Below are 24,050 nucleotides of genomic sequence, written 5' to 3'. Positions count from 1 at the left end.
AAACAAGCCTGAAGGCACCAAAAATGCTCATTCACCTCAGGGAAGATCAAAACCAGGCCAGCCTTTGAAACACATTTGAATTCCTTTCCATTTTAGTCCCCTACTGGTCACAACTAGTGACAGAAAACAGAAACCAGCCAGGAACAAGTTCACATTTTCAGCCATCATGAGTAAAATTAACTGCCTGAAGCTCTTGGATGACATTCTGCTGTACACTGAAGAACAGGCATTAATGACATGAATGAATTCTATCTAACAGTATTACAGCCAGGCTAATAGACAATGTCTTTTGATTTGATTAAGATAACATTACCTTAATATGATAAAAGTATGTTTATGGTACAGATAAATGACTGACTTGTCAGTCCACCTGCTTATTTCTAATCAGGGAAGGTGACTACTACTGAAGCAGAAGTATGTATTACTCAGTGTAAGTATATATTATGCATCAAACAATAGCCTGAGATGTGGAGGGAGTCCTGAACTGCCATATGCTAACCAGGGAATGGCAGATTTCACTGACTGCAAACTAATTTTCCAGTGAAAGCCAAAGATATCCACATCTCAGTGAGGCAGCTATGAAGACACAGAAGCATATACCTTGAAGACTTCCCCTACAAAGAGCTGCCTTGTGAAACACACTCAGTGTTACAACTTTCTAAGGGTGTAGCTTTCTATTAGATTTATATTGGAAATAAAAGCCCTTCGCTCCCCAAAACACAGCAAAATTGAGTAATAGCTGAGGGAAAACAACCCATGCCACAATGTAATTTGCAAACATTTATGGAATCCACAGTCATATCCTAGGGCGGAACACAATAAAGAAAATTAGTGACAGGATTAGATCTTTTGATTAACTAAGAATCCAACTAAGAGAAAAAAATGACTGTCACATGACTTTCCTTCTTTTTAACACCTACTGCCATTAAATCTATTCCCTAAAAACACACACACAAACAAACAAACAAAGGCAGAGATGATGATGGTAAGGCTCTCTTAACAGAAGAGCCAACTTTACCTGAGAAAAGTCATTCCACTTCAAGTGTGGATTTATTTTGTCTTTTCCTAAGGAATTTGAACAAAACTACTAATATATCATGAATCTCACTATACAGGTGTGCCACATGCATAGAGCTCTTCAGTTTTATATATTCAGTTTCAAATACATTCCAAAAAAGCATAGGCAAAATTATTTCTAGATGTACTTTGATTTTTCAGGCTTCACATGAGCAGGATTTTTGTTTGAATAAATACTGCAGAAACAGGTCCCCATCCCTCACCTCACATGCCATCTGTCACTGGTGTGCTCAGGCAGTTGCTGCAGAAACACAAAGCAGGCACTGAACACCGTTGTATTTAAGTACAGTAAATACCATCTGCCAGCCTCTAATTTCTTAACATGTTTATTTCCCTCGTCTTCCCTACTCTTTCTTTCACCTTCTTCCCAGCCTCCTTTCTCCTTGTGGATCTCGAGCAATGATAAGTAGTGTCAGTTTGTGCTACTCTTGCATTGTGTCACCAGCTTACTTCCACAGCCTTCCACGGAAATTTATTACCCAGCAACTCGCTGTGGTGGCTTAGCCACACAAGGTCACTCGTTCACACTCTCCTTCCCCCCTTCACAGGACACAGATGATCAGAGGAAGTCTCCTCCTTTGTACACCAGTCATACTGAATAAGCAGAAATCAGTTGCATACTGGGAAGAAAAAAAGATTCTTTTGCTCCCAACCAGGGCTGGTCTAAGATTTCTAAGGCTTCTCCACACCCCCTTTGATGAGGTTTTGGAGTTTCAACACCACAACTGAGCTGATAAATACATATTTAAGCACGTAATGAGGGTTCCTACCTTTCAAAGCAATTCCTCCAGTGACACTTTCAAACAATTAAGGCAAAGGAAAGAGAAAAACCAAAGGAACTTGAAATCTCCACTCCCTGCTTTGAAGGCAGAGTCCTTGCAGAGCATTTCAAGAAGAAGCTGATGGCAGAGAGAAATCTGCCACATCTGACTTCAAAGACCTAATATGGGTACCCTGTGTACTTACAAATTTTGAGGTTTTTTTTACCTTTCTGAAATAAAAAAAACCCCCTCATCCTGTTTCAAATAATATCCCTACCCCCTGCAAGAGTAGATCATTTTCTAGCCCTTCACTGCACAAATCTGAGTTGCTTCAATGCCTGCACTTCTAGAACAAGTAACTAGAAAAAAAAATCTCCAAGGCAGAGCTGAACTATAAGTCGTTATATGAAAAATAACATCTAAGGGAAGAAGGGAAACACACAGACTTTATTGAGACTTCCACCTCAAAGTTTTGCAAGAATGAGTCATTAAAACAGTTAACACTGTTTTTCTGTAGAAGGTGTTAGTAATTCCTTTAGCTAACTACTCTTGATAAGGACCAGATGACCTACTGTGGTTCCTTCCAACCTCATCCATTCTGTGATTATGTGATAAACCATGGAAACATTTGCTTACAAGACTAACTATTAATTACCTATTTTAAAGTGCCATTAAAAGCATAACTCTGTATTGACTCAAAACGTACAATAATTTGAAGATCTCAAGTACGTGCATAACTATTTAAGGAGCTACAGAGCTGCTTCCCTCCATGACACTCTTCATTTCCTTTAATCTCTTCATTTTCTTTAATCTATCAAGGCAACACAAGAAAAAAAAACTCAGAAAATTCTTATGGGAATACATGGTAAAAGCACAGCAAACTCTCCAAAACAAATAAAAGAAAGACAAGTGGGCAAGCTGTGACCACCAGTTAAAAGAGCAGACAGGGTGAATGGCTGCATGATGAATGACTGCATTGCAAAGAAGACTGGGGAAAGCGTTTTAAAAAATGCAAAAATAAGGCTTAAGACAGACTGACAGACAGCATAGCCTAGAGTCCATGCCTGTCTGTAAGAGAATGACTTGCAATAACTTACTACCTTTCCAGATTTTCAGACTACACCTATTAGGTGCACTTCCCAAGCATTTTTCATAGAATGAAGTCTACAGGTAACTAAGAAAAGCAAGTCTGTATCTTCCCCTAGACTACTCAAAAGCCCTTTGTGTATCATAGACAGGGTTAAACCCCTGAATGACACCTACTACATTACCTGCAAAACTGCCTGAGAGGTTTTCAAAATACTTCCAAGTATTCCTTACACAGGCTATTCTAGTGTTGCACTCCGCTGTCTAACCTCACCAGGCATTTATTTCTGGTCTCTACTTCCTTCTTCTCTGCAGGAGCTGCAAGTAATTATGAGGGAAACTTGAAGGCAGGAATTCTGCTTGCATTGATTAGTACATGAAACTGGAGCTCAGAGATGGAATACTGCTACATGTCTACAGGAAAAATTTTCAAAGTAACTTATTTTTATAAAAAACCACCTTTCCTGTGAGGGGGAACCAAAACTAGTTCTTGGGGGGAAAAAAACCCTGCAGCTGGAAAGTCAAGCAATGCCTCTCCCCCTTCCCCAAGATCAGTGGGAGGTCATTCAGGGAGCCCAGACAGACAAGGCATCAGATTTCCAGCTTCAGATTCTCTTCCATGCAGGTGTTGCACCAACAAGCTATAATGGAGTAATCTGGTTCACTCCCAGACAAACGTCCTGGTCTTCAACCTGTAGGAAAATTCTTAGGATGACTGGTTTTCTGTAATTCTGTGGTTTTCTGTGATTTTGTGGGCTTAAACAGAACACCAAAATCCAGCCCCCTCTTTCCTTAGCACCACCACCACGCCCCATTCCCTACCCCCACCATTTACCGCAGCTGGTGGCAAAACCACTGGTATCTTTGGACTTGTTTTCCCCTCCCTTGAAGCTGTCTTGCAGCAAAAGTGCTGGCTGAAGGCAGGGAGGGGTTATGAGGAATCAAATTTAAAAAGAAAAACAAACAAGCAAAACCCTTCTCTCTTGCCTTCAGGTCTGGTTTTGCAGATTTTTGCCCCATTCTCCATGAAGATCCTATAAGCAACTCCTTTGAATAACACTTCAACTAATTACATGGCTGTGCTTTTAAGAGAGGAAGGAAGAAATGGTGACTTTTAATTCCTCACTCATCACAGTAAGTTACTGGATGTGCTTGCAAGGACAGAGATAAGCACAGCACAGTCCCTTCATATATTCAGGTTCCAAGTCACGTTCATTTCAGCATTTGCTTGCAGGAAATTATTTTAATGTACTTTTCTTCAACAATCATACATTCCAACACAGGCAATGTGCTGCATTTGCCACAAATGACTGAGGACAATATAGCATATGCTTATCAAAGTAGTCCAACAAACAGTGAAAGAAACATGCTGCTTGGCAAGTTCCTACGACACCAACATTTGTTTTGTAGGGGTGTGAAATCAAGCAGTTGTACCTCTTCCGGATGTGGTTTCTTGTTGTCAGAAACACCACTGGCTTTTTCTACTCTGTGCAGAAGCAGCAGCACAGAAGAACTGCTTAGCAAAGAACAAATGGTTACAGTTCATTCACTGCAAGTCACTGTGCAAAAGGAACACCAGTCTCCTTCCAGTGCTTTCTTTTTAGCAGTTTCCTATACACATGCACACACCCCCCAAAAAATTATTTTTTAATTTATGCATCCTTGGCCTACTTGTAGGTTTTATTATTTTAAGCCTGCATATCTTTAAAAAATACTGTTCCTTCCAAGCTATTTGAATAAACCATTCACTGTTACAAATGGTACATTATGATCAGTAGGTTTATTATGGAGACCTCAACATTCACTTCTTCATGGGAATTAGTTATCAGTAGAAGGGAGATGACAGCCTGAAAGGAAGGCTAAAGCTACCAACCCCAGCTAGCGGGCGATCCTGAGAAGCTTGTGGGAAGAAGCGACTGACCCTCTTAAGGTAGAAAGTTAACTGAGAAGAAGAAACACGTATCTGTCCTGAGCACACATATATGTTTTCCATGTTGGTGGATTCATATGAGTAACTTCTGCTTCCTCTCAGAAACAGCCTAATCTCTAAATACTCTAAAACCAGTCAGAAGATAGCTGGAAAGGATTATTATGAAGCTATTGTTTATGTCACCTCCACAATGCCTGTGTACCTACATGATAGTATTCCAGAGACAATTCTGTCACTGTCTGTTCTGTATCCCTACTCTCCCTAAATACATACGTACCAACTCTCTTTCCTCTGACAGGCTAAATGGGTAAATAGATAAATTAACCTTCAATTTAATCTGAATTTTATCTGAATATTGCAATTTCTCTTTTAAACTTGAGGGTGGCTTTCTGCATGCAATTCCTTTCCAGTTTTTCAGGTATGTCACAACTGGTCTAATAAAAACAATACTTTTGACTACAAATCCTTTACATTATCCATTTTCCTTAACCCTTTCCCAACTGTGCTTAGCCAGACAACATCATCCCAAATAGTAAAGACCAGACATGCTGCAGCCTCTGGTTAACCGTGAGGACAGTGCCTGTCACAGTACTTCATGATGTCTAACAAACAGCACTTCTCACAATTCCCACCACACCCACAGCCCGTGGAGGAGCCACACAATGGAGGAGGTGGATGCCTGCCTGAGAGGAAGTTGTGACTCCATGGGAGACCTGTGGAGAGAGGGACTGTCCCTGAATGACTGCACCCCATGGAAGAGTAACTCATGCTGCAGCAGTTTTGGGAGGACTGTCTGCCTGTGGGATGGACTCACATCAGAGAAGTTCACGGAGAACTGTCTCCTGTGGGAGGGACCCCACGGTGCAGCAGGGGAATGACTCCTCTCCCTGATCAGCAGGAGAAACCACGGGTGATAAACTGACCATAACCCCCATTCCCTGTCTCCTTGTGCCACTGGGGTAGGAGGTAGATCTGGGAAGGAGGAAGGGCTGGGACAAAGGGTTTTTAAGGGCTTATTTTACTTCTCATTATCCTGCTCTGATTTTGTTAGTAATAAATTCACGTCATATCTCTAAGTTGAGCCTGTTTTGCCTGTGATGGTATTTAATGAGTGATCTCTCTCTCACTTCTTATCTCAACCCATGAACACTTCGCTGAATTTTCCCTCCTCTGTCCAGCTGCAGAGGGAAGTGAGTGAGAGGCTTTGGAGGGTGCTTGGCACCTGGACAGTGTTACCCCATGACACATGTACATCAACAATATGTTCTGCTGAGGGGGCTTGTTAGGATGCAGAAGGAACTCTGGAGAGTTATACTCTGAGTTATACTCTGGAGAGTTATACTTCAAGTGGTTATGTCACAACTGCTGTGTGGGGTCTGCACTATGAAGCGGATTTTCTGAATAAGAAATGTACGTAAGTCATATAATGAAGATTTTTGCTCTGTCCTTAGTAGAAGGAAACATCTTATCTCAGTGAGCAGTAGCTGGTGTCAGATTTCCATGAATATTAGATTATATTTTTTATTAAATTATTCAGTATTTGAGGTACAAATGATGAAGCCTAGTACATTCATCTGTACAAGCACAGACAGGCAGAAGAGATGAGTGCTGAGAGAAGAAACTTGGAAAGAGTAGGTGAGAAAACTTAAAATAAGGTGTTAAGTGCTCTGCAGTGACCAGTAATGCAGCACTTGATAGCCCTTATCTGATTAGTTTAGGCTTGCACAGCAACCACTTTCTAAAGAGAGAATCAAACAACTTTCATATTCTGGCACACAGACTCACCTTGGACAAAGCAAAACACCACCATCACACATCTCTCTCCTGTCATGACTTCAAGTATGGCCTCACATCATGCCTTACCCCCAGGGTAACTTCTGTGTCCCACTGATGAAGCTGTTGAAGCAATGAAGCTTAAATGAACATTACATATGATGTACTCCAGTTCTCATTTGTATGGTTAGGGTGGAATATTGCTGTCTAAATCCGAAAACAGAAGCTTAAATGAAGGCAGGGTGACCTACATTAAGCTTAAGTAAGTGCCATCTTAAAATAATAGAATCAAAAAATCAAATCTAGTAATTACAGAGTGGTTATAAATCTGGTCTCATAAAACACCAAATAAATGAACAAGTACTTGCCATCAGGTATTCAAATTTCTACAGTTTCTTTTCAAATATTTTGGTGATACCAGAAAGGCCAGGAAAAAAAAAGGGACTTCAAATCTAATACTTCCAGGCAATGTTCACGTAGTACAATAAAAGAAATTCCTATTAATAAACTTTGTGGATGATACAAAGTCAGAACAGAGCTTAAGAATTAGATGACCTTGAAAAGTAAGGTAACATAAATGGAATTAATTTTGATGGGACACATCATTGCATCATATCTTGCAGAACTAATAAAAATAGAGCCTCATAATTTGGAAATGACAGAGAAGAGAATTATCTGGGAACATTATTTTGCCACTGAACATTGCTGCTCCATTCATATTATAAAGTCCTAAGAAGGAAAAAGATGGCATTAGGATGTTTGTTCCTGGAGAGAAGGAATCACGCATTGCACTGAGAGAATCTCTGGGGCAGCACACCAGTACCAGACATCCATGCTCAGGAAGGAAACACTGAAACAAAGCAGATGCAGACCAGGGCTATCAGGACAACCCAAAAGGAGGAAAGTTTGGCTCACTGGAGCTTTCAAACAAATGCTAGAAGAGGACTGGGTGGGCTCCCCACGAATATGGCTTATGGATGAGGAAAGTTAACAGTACGGAAGAAGAACAATTTAAGCTAAATACCACTAGCACAAGAACATCCATGTCTAAAATGACTGAAAATACAGGCATCCAATATTCTGAAGATTCTTCTGATTACTTTGTCAGACAAAAATGCTTAGCAGCTCTGTAAATTGAGTAAGAATCATCTTAAGAAGACTGCATTATATCACTGCTAGAAAGTCAATGATTCAAGAACTCCATTCTAGTCCTATTTTCTGTAATTAGGAAAAAAAGTGAGATTTTCCAAACAGACTGCCTTACAGACCTCTCTCCTCTCTTCCATCACTGCTTGAGATACACACTGCAGCCTGAGAAACACTTTGCTACCACAGGCTGCAATGACTATTCACTGGACCAGGGGGAAAGCAGTATCTTGCAGCAATGAGCAAAGGCTCCTGTTTAAGCAGGGTAGCACCAGACAGAAACCTTTCCCAAAGGAGTTCTCTGTTGAAAATCACCTTCCAGGAGGCCAGGACTTCAAAATTCAAGTATCCAAATAAGTAAACATGAACCAGTTAATAGATGTCAGTCTTGTATTTATTGAATCACAGTTGACTTCTCTGACATGAGTCATTAGCATGTTCTTAATTATAGGGCAACCAGCATTGTCCATACTCAAGTCTCATGCTTTCATGCACAACAGAAGTACACACACTCATGAGACTGGTTTTATTTTGCCATATGCATTAGGGAAGTTATTTGACTCAAGTGAATCATGTTTAATCCACATATTTAGTAAGAAGACCCGGTCTCACATAATTTTTCTCCTTCTTGCATGTGATCTTGCAATAGCCTTAACTTCTATATACAGCAAGTTTATCCTCCATAGTTTCAAATCAAAAATCAAAAATTTCGGCTTTAGAAAGAAAGCATTTCAGAACAAGAGAGAAAATCCCATTATTCTTGCTGCTCTAAATCCATGCCATCAACATGTTTAACCTGCGTTTTCAGCTACTGACAAGAAGAGACACTATTTTGTCTCTGAGAAAACTGACTGATGATACAAAAAACTATGAGTTGCCAAAGAAAGCAATCTCCAGCATGAATTGGAAGAAAAGTGAATCAGGAAACGGAACAAAATGTAAATTACATCCTAAAAAAATCTACAATGTTTTTAAATAAAGCCTCTAGTTATCAAGAATTACATTTCACAGAGGTGCAAATACATAAAAAGAAGGAACTATGGTGTCTGCAGAATGGCAGAACAAGAAAACCAGGGCTAATGGCTTCTAAGGTTTCTGTACTTTTCCAGTAATATTTAAATTTGGCTTTTGATTTCAGGTAACTGGTAAGCTCAGGAGAAATATCTACATATTTCTGGATATAATATGCTACAAACGATTCATTTTTTAGACTCAAGTCAAGTCATCTAACTTCTACTCAGTCTTCTTATGCACAAGATATTCTATCTGAATTTCAGTAATGGAAGAAAAAACAGACCAAGTACCTGTATCGTATCATCAGAGTTAATGGTGAATAACCACAGAACCTCTATCACTGAGAACACTGTTCAGAACAAAACCATTACTCATTTTTCACTTGCATTCTATGAATTCCCTCTTTCTGCCTGTAATCTTACAGCATCTCATCACGTGAGGTCTTGAGAGACAAGAGCTATGTCCCAGTGCTTATTTTAGCTTCTTAATCCCTATCAGTGACTTTCACAAAATGTTCTTTAGAGGGACAATAAGGTCAGAAACTACAAATCAAACAAATGGCTTTCATGAATTAAAAATAAACTACTACAGATCAGATATACCTATCAAGTATTAAGCTGTGATTTTTGTCCTGGGTGCAGTCTGTAACCCTTCAAGATGATGTTATCCAAATACCTAAATATACAAAAATCCCCCCTTTTTCTCACTGAAGAATGTAATACGCATCAGAAAGTGCACATTCTATTAAGACAGACATACACCCAAAGTATACAACAATATTACACCACACATAAGGACACTAGTGCCTCTCAATTCACATTTAGTTTGATTATGCTTGCATTTCTCTTTCCTCAAAGCTTTTAGAAAACTAATCCACTGCTGGAACACTGCAACCTGCTCAGACAGCCTGCAGATCATGTGCTCCAGCAGGTGAGGATGCAAATGGACCGTTTGCTTGTCTAACCTCTCACTGCTCAAACTGAAAGGGTATCCACAAAAAAAGCATTACTGTCTTCCTGGTATGTAGTCCCAGTGGCTCAGTCCAACATGGCAAAAATTCTGCACAAAGAGGTAATAAGCTTTTTATTTTTTCCTATCTGTTGCAAGCAACAGTGTTGTACTCTTAGAACTATTTGTGTTGAATGATCTTCCTAGAAAACAGAGGTTTAGCTTACACAGTACATGGAAACCTTGCGTCATCAACAGGCTCCAAGTTTACCCTCGTCTATTCATTTTCCAGAAAGACAACTTCTGGAAGTTACAAAATGCAGGCTGTGCTTCCCTGGTAACCCAAGACATTTTCCTATTCAGTGCTTTGCAAATTATGAAGAGTAGCAGCCAAACACACCATTTCAAGTCGGTACAGGAGAAACAGTTATTGCTTCTCTTAAAAGGCACAATCTGACTTGTCACAGCAGTAGTAAAATAAAGGCCTGTCATACAAACAAGTCACGCATGTGTCAGGAGTAGAGAAGTATCACAAAATCATATGCATATGCACTACTGGTATTTCTGTCAACTTTATCACAAGTATTTCTGGCACCACAGAAAACAAAAAAGGAAACTTTTCAAGATTTAACAAGGGCATACAATATTACATAAAGTATACCAGGTACCAAAATATATATCCCATGATAAAACTGATCAAAACTGTAGAGAAATCCCAGAAAAAAAAGGCACCCTATTGCAAGTCATTTCCTTGAATTTAGCTTTATTCCTTTCTGAATTACCTTTACCACCTTTGTTGCCTCAACTTTCTCAGAATGAAAGACACACAGGATCCATGTGACTCACCAATTTGGATGCAGCATTTATCAGCTTGCAAACCAATGGAGGCTTCCCACCTTCCAGGCCACAGACACTACTGATTTACTATGGATCAAAATACTCTGCTTTAACTCATGCAGGCTGACACTTCCTCTTTGCTAAGGAAGACCTACAGCTTTTTAGAAACAACTCTTCTTGATGGCCATCCAGACTTCTCACAGGATTTCACACATGCAAAATTAAGAGAAGCACAGTAACAGCATCAGTTCTGGTTGCTCTATCAGACCTATCAAGGGCAGACTGCACCTGTTAAGCTGCCAGCTAGCACTGTGCCAGAGGTCTTTGTGGCTCTGTGCAGGCCGTTTGGATCTCCTCTAAAGTCTTGCCTAAAAAGCTGGAAAGCAGAAAGTCAGTGCAAATAAACACTATTTAGTGTTTGAGTTTACTGAACTGTATTTGAAAGGCTTAGACAATAACCTCCTCTGGTATCAATACTGCTGATTCAGTGTCTTTGCAACATCTTGCATCACAGTTGAACTAAGAAAAAGGGACAAGAAGAGCCTTGATGTCCTGTCTAATTAGGGGCTTGTTATTTGAAAATGGTGTAATTTTTACCAGTTCAAATCTTTCTCCAAGTGGAATTGCCATGAAACCCAATAGCAGTGGAAGAAACATCAGCTTGTTCAGCTGAAGGACAGAAATCACTCATGTTCTAGGTTGCTGTGAGCATCATTCCTTCCAACTTTTTTTCTGACTGCTAAAGGTGTGACTGAGAAGCTTGTGAGACAAGCTTCTAGCTTCTGCTAGGGGTCACGTAAAGGTTTTTCCAACAGCCTGCCTCTGTAGGAAAAAGCTTGCATGGAGGCTTCCACAAGGAGAAACTCAACTCACAGTCTTCCAAATCTAGATGTTGCAGCATATCAGATCATTCCTTGACATAGTAAAGCAGTGCGCAAGCAAGCAGGTCTCAAGGTTCAACACGGAAGACTTTGATTTATGAACTTTATGCAAGAGGTACATACTCCTGAAGAGCAGAGCTTCTACTGAGGGTGCAGCCCCAGTTCTGAAGAGCAAATTTCTCTCTGCTCTTAGCTAAGAAAAAATAGCTGAACAGTAAAGAAAAAATAAATCTAAAACAAGATTCAAAATGCTGTTCTAAAATACACTTCATTTTTGCAAATCAGAGCTGGCCATTTATCAAAAAACTCACACAACAAGGAATGTGGACAGGAAGGAAGGTTTCACCGGCCATCTACCATCCCTTGGAGGAGGGGACAGAGGGAGCCCTAGGCTGGCCAGAGCCCACTGCTCCCCTGCTAGATGTAGAGAGCTAAGGCAGGGTATGAAGTGTACAGAATCAGTCTTCAGGCAAGCATGCAAGGCAGTGCTCTTTTACAGAGCACAGGGCACACACAGGCTGCTGAAAAAGGAGCTCACTGATAATTGCTCAAAGGCATGCACTGCACAGAGGCAGCCTGTGACTAGAATGATATGCTAAAAGGAACACTTCATAAGTGTGTCATTTTGAAAATTGAAGTACAAACAAAGCTTTCACTTTGAAGTGGTAACAAATCACCTCCTCCCAACACTTACTAATTTGTCAGCATAACTTCAAGATAAAAATTACAGATTAGGAAAAAGGCCAATATGTTATGCTTTTAAAAACCAAACCAAAGACTGATGGTGCACAGATTTTTTTCCCTTCACTTTTCTTATTTCCCTCAAACATACACTGACATTTACTTAAGTTGGCCAGATCGTCAACTGGCATAAAAATAATCTTTTTCTCCTGTCTAATTACTGTTAACACCATGCTGAGTTACACAAAATAAGGATTAGACTCATCACACCTACTACAAAGCTAAAAGCTTTATCTGTGCTTTGATCTTCTTGGCAATTTCACCTCAATAGCTGCTTAGTAACATAAAATTAAAACCTGCATTTACATGTGCATAAAGTGACTAATGTACTAAGTGAAAATATGTTGCTTTATTAAAACATTATGGCTGTGATTTTGAAGGCTGACATCACACAATGATAGTTCTGGCGCTTGCTGTGTCTCGGCTCCTTGACCAAGATCCATTTGATTTTTTTACAAGATTAAGACAACAAAACACTATTGATGAAAAGGGGATTCACCCTTTTTGATGCATTGTCATCAGTGGTTTCTCAGATGAAACGTACAAAACAAAATAAACTACAAATAGTTTAATACGGCCAAGCCAGCATTCCTGTAACACAGCCACGCTGAAATTGCTTTGGGAACCAAGATCAGAACCAGATCTAATGCAACGGCATACTGAAAGCCAGAGTGGGCTTTCCTCATAGGGGCTATGATAGGAACCAAAAATTAGTGGGTAAGACCAGTAAATGAAGGCATGTCTCTAGTATTTGAACCAGCATTTGGTCTGGGCACAAGCCTTGCACAGGAGCCTTCCAGTTACTGCATGCGTTGTGGCACACCACCTCAGTTCCTAGCTTCACTCCAGTTCCCATTCCCATAGTGCCTTCTCTCTCAAAACACATGCAGATAATTCAAGTTTAATCAAATAGATTCTCTCCTTCTAACATAACATCCACAAAATGTAAAATCTATTATTTCTTAAGGTGAAGAACAAATTTTAAGTCAGCATATGTAATCTTGAAAAAAGTTTCAAGTGATCCTTCCTTCTCTAGTGCAATTCTGAGCTAGAGAGTGGAAGAACATGGAAACAAGTTTTGTCCATTTCTTTAGCCACTGTTTCTTTTAAACTATCTCCATGCTCTAAGTTAGAAGCAACCCTCCCTTCAGAAAAAAACAAAGAACAGCTGCACACTTCAAACATTTAATTTCACAGCTTTTTTCTGTCTGTTATCCTGACACAATCTGCCTACAAAACAGCTTCTTCTCTCCAAGTCACACAGTGTATGGAACAAAGCCAGCCTCACAAGTACAATGGATTTAACACACATACAGATCTGAAGTAGTCAGTGTTTTGAAATGCTCTCTTCAAATCCTTTGGGAAAATTAATTATTTAACAGCCACATGTCAGAGATATTTGTCTCACATCTGAAGGCTCCTCTTATCCTTCTTCCCCAAGGAATTTAGCAGTACTCCCACGTTTCAACAAACCAGCAGTTCCTCGCTTGGTAACAGGACCAGTCAGTGCGGATAACAATCAACCAGGCACCTCCTGCTCCTTTGTCCACCTGGACAGCCCCCAAAGGTCAGCACAAAGCTCTTTGTTGAAGGCCTAATGAAGCAGTGAAAGGAGCAGCAGGAATGACCTTCCAAACATAATACCCCAAATCAGTAAAGGTGCCCTTCCAGACAGACAAGTTGGTCTTACAGGTTTCTTCTACTAGCATTTATTTTTCATATCTCAAGAAAAAACATCCTACAGAAGTACCCACCTGCAATAGGAACTGCTCACATATGAAAGCAGATAACCTTCCTATTCCTTTTTTTCAGTCTTCCTTGCTTAATAATACAATCATGATTTCAGGACTTTTTTACAGCAAGAAATCAATGACACGAGTTGGAAATAAAGAAGAGACTCCAGCATCCTGACTCGATATGAAGGTCAAAGACAGTATTATCATTCCCACACTATTTGGGATAAAGTACTCAACAGTATTTTCCACTTTCTAACATTGTTCACAGGAACCACCATTGAAAAACAGTCCTGAATATTCCTACAGCACTCCAATATCCTGCACAACACAGGAAGAGCCCAGCATGCCACTGCTCTTAAAAGAGGTCCAATTCCCATCCCCATCTTTCCAACACAGAAAAGGAACTTTTCAAGGACTTATTTAATTTATGTGGCGCATACACTGAGCAACAGCATAGGACAGGTCTTACCCAATAATTTTAATTCAGTAAATCCCAGTGTAACTCACACAACTTGGGCTGCTTCATGCTGCAAACACTGTTTGCCATTCTGCTCACCTGCACTTGGCTAATTATCGGTTTATCAACTATCACTTGATTTCCACATGAAGAAATCTATCACATCTCAAAGATTCATGGATCTGCCATTCCAGCTTTTCTAATTCTCACCTGACAACTGCATGTACCAAAAGGAAGCTACAAGCTATCGCTGTACAACCAGAGAAATTTAAACCACCTTTCAAGAAACCCTGAATTTTAAGCATGCATTAAGAGCCTGTGAAGACATAAGAGAGACAAGTTTCATGGTAAACTTTAATCCAAGCATTAAGCTTTAATCCAAGCATTAAAAAAACCCCACTGAAAATACGGTGTTATACTGAAAGGAAAATGCACTATGGTCTCAATTTTAAACTAGGTAAATTAAGTACATAAAGAGGTATGTCAGTTATTTTGCCTGTATCCTGTATCTCCCTTATGAACACAAAAGGCAACACATGCTCAAATAATAAAGTTTTAATTTATATATTTTCGTGGGTAAAAATATAACCAAATCCATACAATACAAGCACTTTCCTGAATACTTCAAGCTTAACACCTCCCTTGCTATCTTTTGTCTTTGTACATAGAATAGCATTACAAAAGTCTGTCATATAGGCCCTACAGATAAATGGTATAAGTTTGAAGGAAGTAACAGATTCTTTAGCTCTCTATACTTAGATTGCCAGCATAGAGTCCTCAGCAAACTGCAGAGGATTAGCACACTGCACATCTTTGGATGAGATACCATATGAGCAAAGGGAAATACCTGGAAAATGTCAGAGAATGGTATGAGATTCTTAGGGAAAAAAAATCCAGTAGGATAGGAGAGTAGCTCCTTTACAGCAGCAAAGTAGTATTAATGAGAGCCCTGACAAAAACCTCCCAGCTGCAGGTTTCCAAAAAACAAGGGTAAGCTTCTTTAGAAGTGTCATCAAGAAACTGAGTAGGTACAATCACTATTTATATTTCCTTACCTAACACAGGCTGATACATTCATTCATCAAAATCTTTCATTAGCAGTACATATTGATTTCGGGATTTTTTAAACAGGGTCATATAAGTGCAGCATAAAAACGTTTATGTACAATGAAAAATCTCTCATGTATTAAGAAGCCCACTTGTTTTTAACTCTCAAAGAAAACCCACACTTGGAGATGCAATATACTGGAGATTCAATTTAGAAACACAGCTAAGTGAACTTAGAACCTTGAGAGAAAAGAAATGTTAGTTATTGACACTCCAGTGCAATTTGCTTGAGTACAGAAAAAGCACACAGATATAACATACTAATAAAAGTGTGCTAACTGAAGAGAAAAACAATCTGTACACAAACAATTGCACTGTAATCTCTTTTATGGTTCCTTATTTTGTTTCAAATGTTGTTTTGGCAAAGACCAAAGTGGGTCTGGAAAACAGGTAACTGCCTTTCTGAAAACAATCAGATGAAAAAATTGTTTTGCACACGTTTTTATTTGGCTTTTTATTCACAGTTGAAGGATTCCTACTTCTGAACACGGTGTTGGAAGAAACATGTTTAAGCATATACTGCTCCAAGACGGATGTAAAGGAAATTCAGCAACAGTCTCAGAAGCAAGAAAACTGTATCCTTAAGTAAGAAGCCATAACCTGAAGGTTGCAAACAAGTCACAGGAAAGAACCATCCAGCCACAGAACAGTATCAAGCATGTGCACTCAGAAGCTCTTTCATCTCAAGTGTCACACTGAAAAACCTCAAGTATCTGCTGAAAGGACATACTGGTTCCTACAGGCTTGGAAATCCTCCTGCAAAAAATTAGTCAGACACCAGATACTTTCACTGGACCAGCTGCTAAAATTCTTGTTACAGGATGAGCCTGAAAACCTACTCCATAAAAACCTGCTGCTATGTGACCATGATTTTGGATGAGGAAGAATCACATAGATGTAGACTTTCAGGGGTGCACATTGCTCAAAAGGGAGCAGCAGGGGGTAGAAGATGTAGCAAATCAATAGTAAATGAGACAAGACACAATGCACCTCACTTGGAACTTACACCAGTAGATCTATTCCCTGACACAGGAGAATTCAGAGCTCCCACAGTAGTCCTACCTGTGGAGGTACTGTGCTCCCCTGGAGAGTGATGGATTACTGCTAGTATGTATCTGCTTGTAACTGGCGATCAGTGAGCTACTCTCTGCATCTTTGCATGAAGTTCCCACTGCATCAAGGGACTATCCTTCAGATTCAGTACCGCTTTAGCAATAAAATCAGGCCTATAGCTAAAATGGAGTTTCTACAAATATGAAATTATCTTTTGATTGTGATATTCCCCCTTAATGAATAAACAACTGTAGCACCAAAATGTCTTCATATTCTGTGCTATGACATTAATCATTAGATATCATATTTCTGAGTTATGCTGTGTCAGATAGAAGTACTTTCGTACAAACACTCCAAAATTTACCCTAGTTCAGGAATCTAGGAAGCTTGCTGGCCAGATCTAATGATTAGTAAAAGGTGCTGGATCTTTGTGACGTGTGATGCCAGACACCAAACAGAATGCAGTTCACCTATTGCTTCCCTGCCATCCCTCTATCCAGTATGCAAGCTATAAACATCAGACTTCAGATCAGGAATCTGATGCAAAAAAAAAAAGAAAATGAAGACAAGTGACCTCTACAAAGGCTCCAGCAATAACAAAGTAGTATCAGTGACAGTGAAGATGCCCTTTTCATTAAAGATCAGACTAAGTGCCTCTCTAGCTCTTTGCTAGTCTTGTAAAGAAAGCATCAGTATCAAAGTATTTTCACATCCATTTTCATGGAAAAGCAGTCCCTTTCTCCTGAACTGAGAGCTGAGCATAACAGATCATATCCCTACAAGTTCCAGTAGGAACTCTGGTAAAGGTCATGCACAGATGTCATTCAAACACACCTTCACCATGCTCACACAGCATGCCTGCAATCAGCATACAGTCTTGTGTGATCCATTCAAGCTCAGTGTCAATATCTGAACACCTACGAAGACTGAGTAACAACTACAAGTAGCATAAAATGAGGACTGAGATGTTATTAGTTGATACAGCAAGTTAATGATAGTAGGGAAAATATGGAGGCATATGCTAGGCACTGCAGAGGACTTATTCATAGCAATTAATGCAATTCCACAAACACAATCTGGAAAAAAGTTCCAAGCTGTGATGGATGCAGCAAACACACACATACACACACTTTATCTTACTCTACCAGTAAAATAATGGAGAATCTGGTGCAGTAATTGCTCCTTCTGTCTTTCCAAATTAAAGTAGAGAAAGTCAAGGTTTGGCCTCAGTGGAGAATTGTTCAGTTAACCAGCAGCACTATTCATAAGTACATAACAGGTATAAAAGGGTATTAGAAAATAGGCTGAAGGAACACATTAATGAATTAGAGTAGATGACCCTTTAGGGTAGATGATTTCTACTGGAGTTTATTTTTTTTTTTAGAGTTTATCTACATTAAAACTAACATGGGCATTTTCTTAGCACACTCTATTTCCACAGTTACCGCCATGGCTTGGCCTGAGAGAAAAAGAGAAGGCTAAGGTGATGGTCTAGTTTTCTACAGGTTCAAATCAACATCTTCCCTTTGCAAGACTATCAAATCTGGCCTCCAATTTTGCCCCAGCAGTTATTGTAAACTTTCCACAGTCTTTACCAGTGGCTTTGTATGGACGTAGTGTGTGGAACTAAGATAACAAAGGCTTATGTGGACAAGTAGCTCTTGAGGAAAATATATTTTACATAGATTACTCAACACAACATTTCAGAGAGGCGAAGAAAGTGTCCTACGAAAACTCTTTGCTACATCAACATTAACAAGCATAACTCAGGTTGCTTTATAAATAAAATACTGTAAGACTGTATTAAGGACACTGTACCACACTTTGACAACACCAGGCTGCTTCCTCTGCAGCATAAGATGGTGGTAAAGACAAGTGGAGGAAGAAGAAAGTCCTACCTCTCTGGGTCCCTCTTGCTTCCCAGCTCTTCCCAACTACTTAACTGCACCAGAGATGAAAATTCTCCTCTCTGCCTCAGCACCACCTTCATACAAACAAGTAAAATGGCTGAGGGCTCCTCTAAATGCCAAGAAACAAAGGACTGAGGATTAGCATGGCCCTGATACTACCACAAAGCCTTGTTCAGATATTCAGTCCTCACATTGCAAAACCTATAGTTGTACACGGAAAGAATTAGCTTTACCGTGTTATAACAGTCAGTCAAAATGATGGAACTTGAAGTAGTTCTCAATTTCCTCTGGTTTTGTTTCTAGGAAGCTCAGTCATAAGAAGAATCAGTTTCCATCCTGTTTTTGCTGCAGTCAATGGACAGGCATCAGGGTGCCTCTTTCTATGCAAACAAGGGCCTTCCCCTCAGCAGGATCTACAAATTGCACCCTACACAGTGTAACTTTACCCAGAGGTGTAATAACACCCCTTTCACGGCATGAGAATAGGTATTAGTACTACTATAATTTATTTATGAAGGCAGATTAGAAGCTAAGTCAATTGCTTTTAAGGCCCTTGTGCACCTGTCCACACGACCGTGTCATTACTGGCAGGTCTTTTGTTTGTGCAAAGTTCACCTGGTGCAGAGTCAGCAGGAGGCCAGTTTGCCACTCACCCTGAGAACGAGAAGCTCATTTCCCCCCAGTACAGTGGCAGTGAGAGGACAAGATAACAATGACTGCTCTACTCAGAGGCAAATACCTCCCACCCAGCACCTCTAAAGAAGCCATGTATCCTGTACGTGCATGTCCCATTATCATAGTCCAGGCACGTGTCCTGACCAGTCCATAGGAGCCCAGCACACTCTGCTTGACCTGGGGTTGCAGTTCAACAGCCAAGCAAGCACAAACTGATTTGGGAAGTACAAACCACGTTCCCACTGCCCAGCAAGCTATGCAGCCATGTGCACATATGGCATGAATCCCAAGACAACCTGTTCCCTCTATGTGTATGGTCAGCTTTACAAGCTACTGCAGAAAAGCTGTGGGTACCACTTGTGGTGGTTTGCTATCACGGAAGGGGGAGGAGTAAGGTGTATTCCCACCTCTTCCAATTCAGACACAAACAGCATCCATGAGAACTGTGACGTATTCCACACTAAGTGCTTCCTACCTCGGTTCTCTGTCTTTTAGAAAAAGAAACTGAAGACAAAATGTTCCTATATTATTTAAAAATAAAACCCAAGATTGATTGCTTCCCCAACCTTTCCTCTTATGCCAACTTCCAAGCACACTTATGCTCAAAATTTTTATTGTTATCACCCTATTGAGGTTTGCAGCGTTCAGTTTCCTTATTAAGGTGCACTCTGTTGAGTTCAGTATGAGGGAGAGTTTATCTGGGTTGTCATTTTACAAAAGGGGGAGTGGATTAACAGGCAGTTGAACCAATCCATGAATATAAATTTGAAGCCAGAAAATATTTTCTGTAAGTTAGAAGCCCAAAGATTTTGGTGTTTTGTTTTTATTTTAGGAGGGTGGTTGTCAGGTTCCTGTGGGTGTGGTTTCTTTTGCTGTTTGTTTGTTTTCAGGGTTTTTTGGTTTGTTTCTTTAAACATGACAGAGGGTCCATAACCCTTACCAATCTTTTGGCTCATTTCAAGACCAGCAAAAACAAGAGTTCTTTTGAAGCTGGATGTCCACTCTTTGCAACAACACTTCAGTAAAGGTCAAGACATAGAGAAGACATAGGACTAGAACTAACCATTACTTTGTACCTATTTGTCAATTGGGATAACAGGATCAAACAGGAAGAGTGTATTCATAGTAAAGGATGAGAAGTATCTTGGAGATATAAAAGCAACCCAAACTGCAATATGGGGAATGGATAACACATCCTTTGGAGAGCAGCCCCAATGCTATTACATAACGGAGCAGGTCAATAGAGAAGCTAAACTCACCTTGGCTGACTCACAACTGGTTTCAAGAAGGGCAATAACTTCTCAATATCAATTACTGAAGGCAACTTGGTATATGCCATTACACCTGCTCTATTTCATTAAAAGCAAGTTGTTGCTCTAGTTAATCCTTCTGACTGTCAATTCAACTGGAAACCAGGTTTCCAGCTCTTCTCTAACTTGCACTGATGAAAAGTTTGACGTCTTTGGCTTTAGCCTTCTGGGCTGTCAGTAGTTACGGTGAGAAGCTGTAGTGCAGGTGCCAACCTCACAGCAGAGAAGCAGCAGCTCACACAGCTACTGGTGCTCAACTACCACACCACAGTTACTTCATACAGCCATTTCGTGGTATGAAGCTGCTGAAGGGCCTGGGGCACAAGTCTTGTGAGGAGCAACTGAGGGAGAAAAGGAAGCTCAGCAGAGACCTTATCATTCACGACAGCTGTCTGAAAGGAGGTTGTAGCAAGGTGGGGGTCGGCCTCTTTTCCCAAGTAAAAAGTGACAGGACAAGAGGAAACGGATTCAAATTGAACCCAGGAAGGCTTAGATTGGATATTTGGGAAAATTTCTTCATGGAAAGGATTGTCAAGCACTGGAACAGGCTGCCTAGGATTTGAGTCATCATCCTTGGAGATATTTAAAAGATGTGTAGATGTGGCTCTTAGGGACATGGTTTAGTGGTGGACTTGGCAGTGCTAAGCTGACAGCTGGAATTAATCATAAGGGTCTTTTCCAACTTTAAAGATTCTGTGATTCTGTGAATACTTTAACTTGAGCTAGTCTGGTTTGATCCATGTAAACAGAGAAGCACCCCAGTTCAAGCTGTACTACTCAAGTGAGGACAAGTCATTAATCACAATAGCACTTTAGCTTCCCATATGCATTATGACAGCAGACATTGCAGGAGGAGAAGGGAGAATATTATGTTTTATATTAGGAAGGAGATAGGAAGAAAAGGAGTGTAAGAAAACACCACTTCTTGAAATACAAAAACCCCCAACTTGCCCAAAGAGCACAGCGTCAAAGACAAAAAACTCTCTAATTTCATGGAGCCATTTTTCTGTACCTTTGACATCAAATGGAAAATGACTGAACTTGCAGGATCTAAGGACAACTGCTGCTTTCATTTCATTTTTCAATTAAACCATACCTGCTCTATTTCATTCTTTGGTTGACTTGGTGACTCAGGCTGTATCAGGCTCTCAAAGCAACATGACACTTGTCACCACTGCAAAGCACATGCCTCTTTATATTCTCCAATGCTGAACTTCATTGCCTCCAGCTGCAGGCTGTTTCCATGACTTTCATCAGACCCATACAGAACCTGACTTATTAGTCACCACATCAGCGGTCCCCCAAAACACATCCATTTTGATTAATTGGTCTTTAATTCTTTGAAATACTTTTTTCAAATTAACTATCAGTTTTCCCTTTTCAAATATCACTCAGATAAGGGTGATTCATCAAATGCCAGCTTGCTCTCTTGTAAAGCTAAAATGAATGGCTTTAACCTAGACATACTTTGTTCTAAGCATGACTGGGCAAAAAACTCACAACACAATCTATACCAGTGGTGTCAACACTGAAGACTAGATCAGCAACCCTGGGTACAAAGCCATCTGCATCACCAAGGGCAAGCATGCAGGATTACTCCCTCTTCCATACTGTCCATCCCCTAGATCAGATTAGATTGAGCTAAACTGAAGGATTCAGCCTGAACATTGTAGAGTAGCTGATTTCTCTGCACTGAATAGCCAAAAGCAAGAGTAGGCCAGAAGGCATTGCATGAAAAATAGTAATACATACCTATATACAGCTGTACAATATCTTCTACATGCCATGGCTTCAAACATACACTATGCTGCCAGGCAAAAGGTAAAAACCTGGCCACATTCAATGCCCCTGTTTGTACATACAAATGAACAGTACTTGCAAACTCACTACTTCAGGGACGTACAGACAGCAAAAATGAAATTTTTCAGAATGAACATCCTCTCTCCATCACAGAAATAACAGAACAGTATCCCAAATTTATTTGGGCCTATACACTCTGATGCATTTGAAATTTAAGTCAAAAGTATGTTTTTAAAAAATGCTTTGCATAGTTGCTCATCAGAGTCACTGATGAAAGATAAATAATCCCTAGTGGCTCCCAAATTGAGGCATGTGACAGATTTCTACCCCACACAGTTTATTATGAATACTAACAGTGTGTTTCCATTTCAGGTTCTTAGTAGCAGAAAAGGTTACCTGAAAGAAACCATTTTGCTGCATTTCTACAGCACAATTGTTAAATGCTGTATTGGAAGGTTGTTTTCCCCAGTATGAAAACATCTATAAATCACTTAGCATTGACAGTGACATCACACTTGAATAATCTTTAGGGATAAAGATTATGCAAAAGCATGCTTTTTGCAACAGTTTCCTTCTAAGAAAGTACTTTTGAGTTTCAGAAAGGCCCAGGGAAATCTCTCTGGAAGGTGGACACATTTAACAGCACACTCCTAAATATGGAACATGCCAAATAAGAGGCAATCTTTTTCTTCAACATACTAAGTCAAGCAACTACCCCACTATAAAAGAGCAAAACATTTCAGCACAAGAAGACATTTCAACAAGGCATACATCTCTTCATACAAGTGCAGGCGCTGTAGGAAGCAGACATGACCTTTATATAGGCTTTGAAATCCAGAACTTTTCTACCAGTTCCCTCAAGACAAAATATGAAAATACTTTAAAAAACAAAATGAAATCTTACGGCTCGAAATGCAGTAAGCCAGCCTGCAGTTGATCCTCCTGAACAGTTGCTTGTTGATTGGCCAAAGTATAAGTGTAAAGAGCTGAATGGAGTTAATGATCAGTCCTGACACTATAAATATGTAGCAGATCAGAAGGTGGCAAATGAATTGCGACTTCAGAAAGCCGACGATGTCCATGATTTGCTGAGAAAGCAAGAGGGTACCTTCAGACACAAAATTCAGAAGACAACCTGCAAAACCAAATAGTATCAGCAGTTACAGAGAGCATTTATTTCTATAAACAGACTTAAAACAGACTTCAAGCTTACACTTAAATACACTTAAAGTTAAATCTACTGTAGGAAAAGGCCTGATGTCAGTATTTGCAAAAGTAACAAAGGAAAGAGAACACTGTATTTCTGAATCAATTTACATTTGGCTTTGGAAACATATTTTTATATTTCAATCTTAACTCCGCAAAACCCATGAGCATATGACTCCACTCCATGGACTACAGTACTCTTCCACAAGGTCTTCCTTGATAAAATATGAGCAAATATTTTGAACTATATGACAACTTTGATAAGAACTTGTATTTTTACTTGTCTGTACTTCAGAAGACATATACGGTCACCTCTGTAATCTTCAAGAGCAGCTCCAAAGTAAATGCAAGCTTTAGAGCTTTTTTAGGAGTTGTGCCTTTCTTGACAAGCTATGCCAGCCATGATCCCCAAAAAAGAGGTAGCATCAGCCCCTTAATTCTAGCTTTATTGTCTTCTTCCCCTCTCACACTCAAATAACAGTTGATTTTGGCAAGAGAATAAAAGCATGGCTATGCACATACACACAATTTGTTCAATTATCCCTTGACACTGATTCTGTCAGTTATAATCCATAAACCCAGAAATGAAACATCAATAACAG

General features: G+C 39.8%; 1 protein-coding gene across 3 annotated transcripts in view; it reads right to left on the bottom strand.

Annotated features, from left to right (window-relative positions):
• AGPAT4 (1-acylglycerol-3-phosphate O-acyltransferase 4) overlaps positions 1–24,050 on the bottom strand; it is a 78,341-nt gene that overhangs the window by 37,567 nt on the left and 16,724 nt on the right. For 2 of the 3 annotated variants that reach the window (XM_032102485.1, XM_032102484.1), the window contains exon 2: positions 23,147–23,377. The exons of the other annotated variant lie outside the window; for it this stretch is intronic. In XM_032102485.1, coding sequence (XP_031958376.1) covers positions 23,147–23,324 — 178 coding nt within the window. In that variant the 5' untranslated portion in view covers positions 23,325–23,377. The remainder of the gene's footprint in view (positions 1–23,146; positions 23,378–24,050) is intronic. 3 annotated transcript variants of the gene reach the window in all.

This window comes from Corvus moneduloides, chromosome 3 (genome assembly GCF_009650955.1).
Source record: "Corvus moneduloides isolate bCorMon1 chromosome 3, bCorMon1.pri, whole genome shotgun sequence".
NCBI classification, from domain to species: Eukaryota; Metazoa; Chordata; class Aves; order Passeriformes; family Corvidae; genus Corvus; species Corvus moneduloides.
The sequence above is the reverse complement of the archived record's forward strand: the minus strand, read 5'-3'. Positions and strand labels throughout refer to the sequence as shown.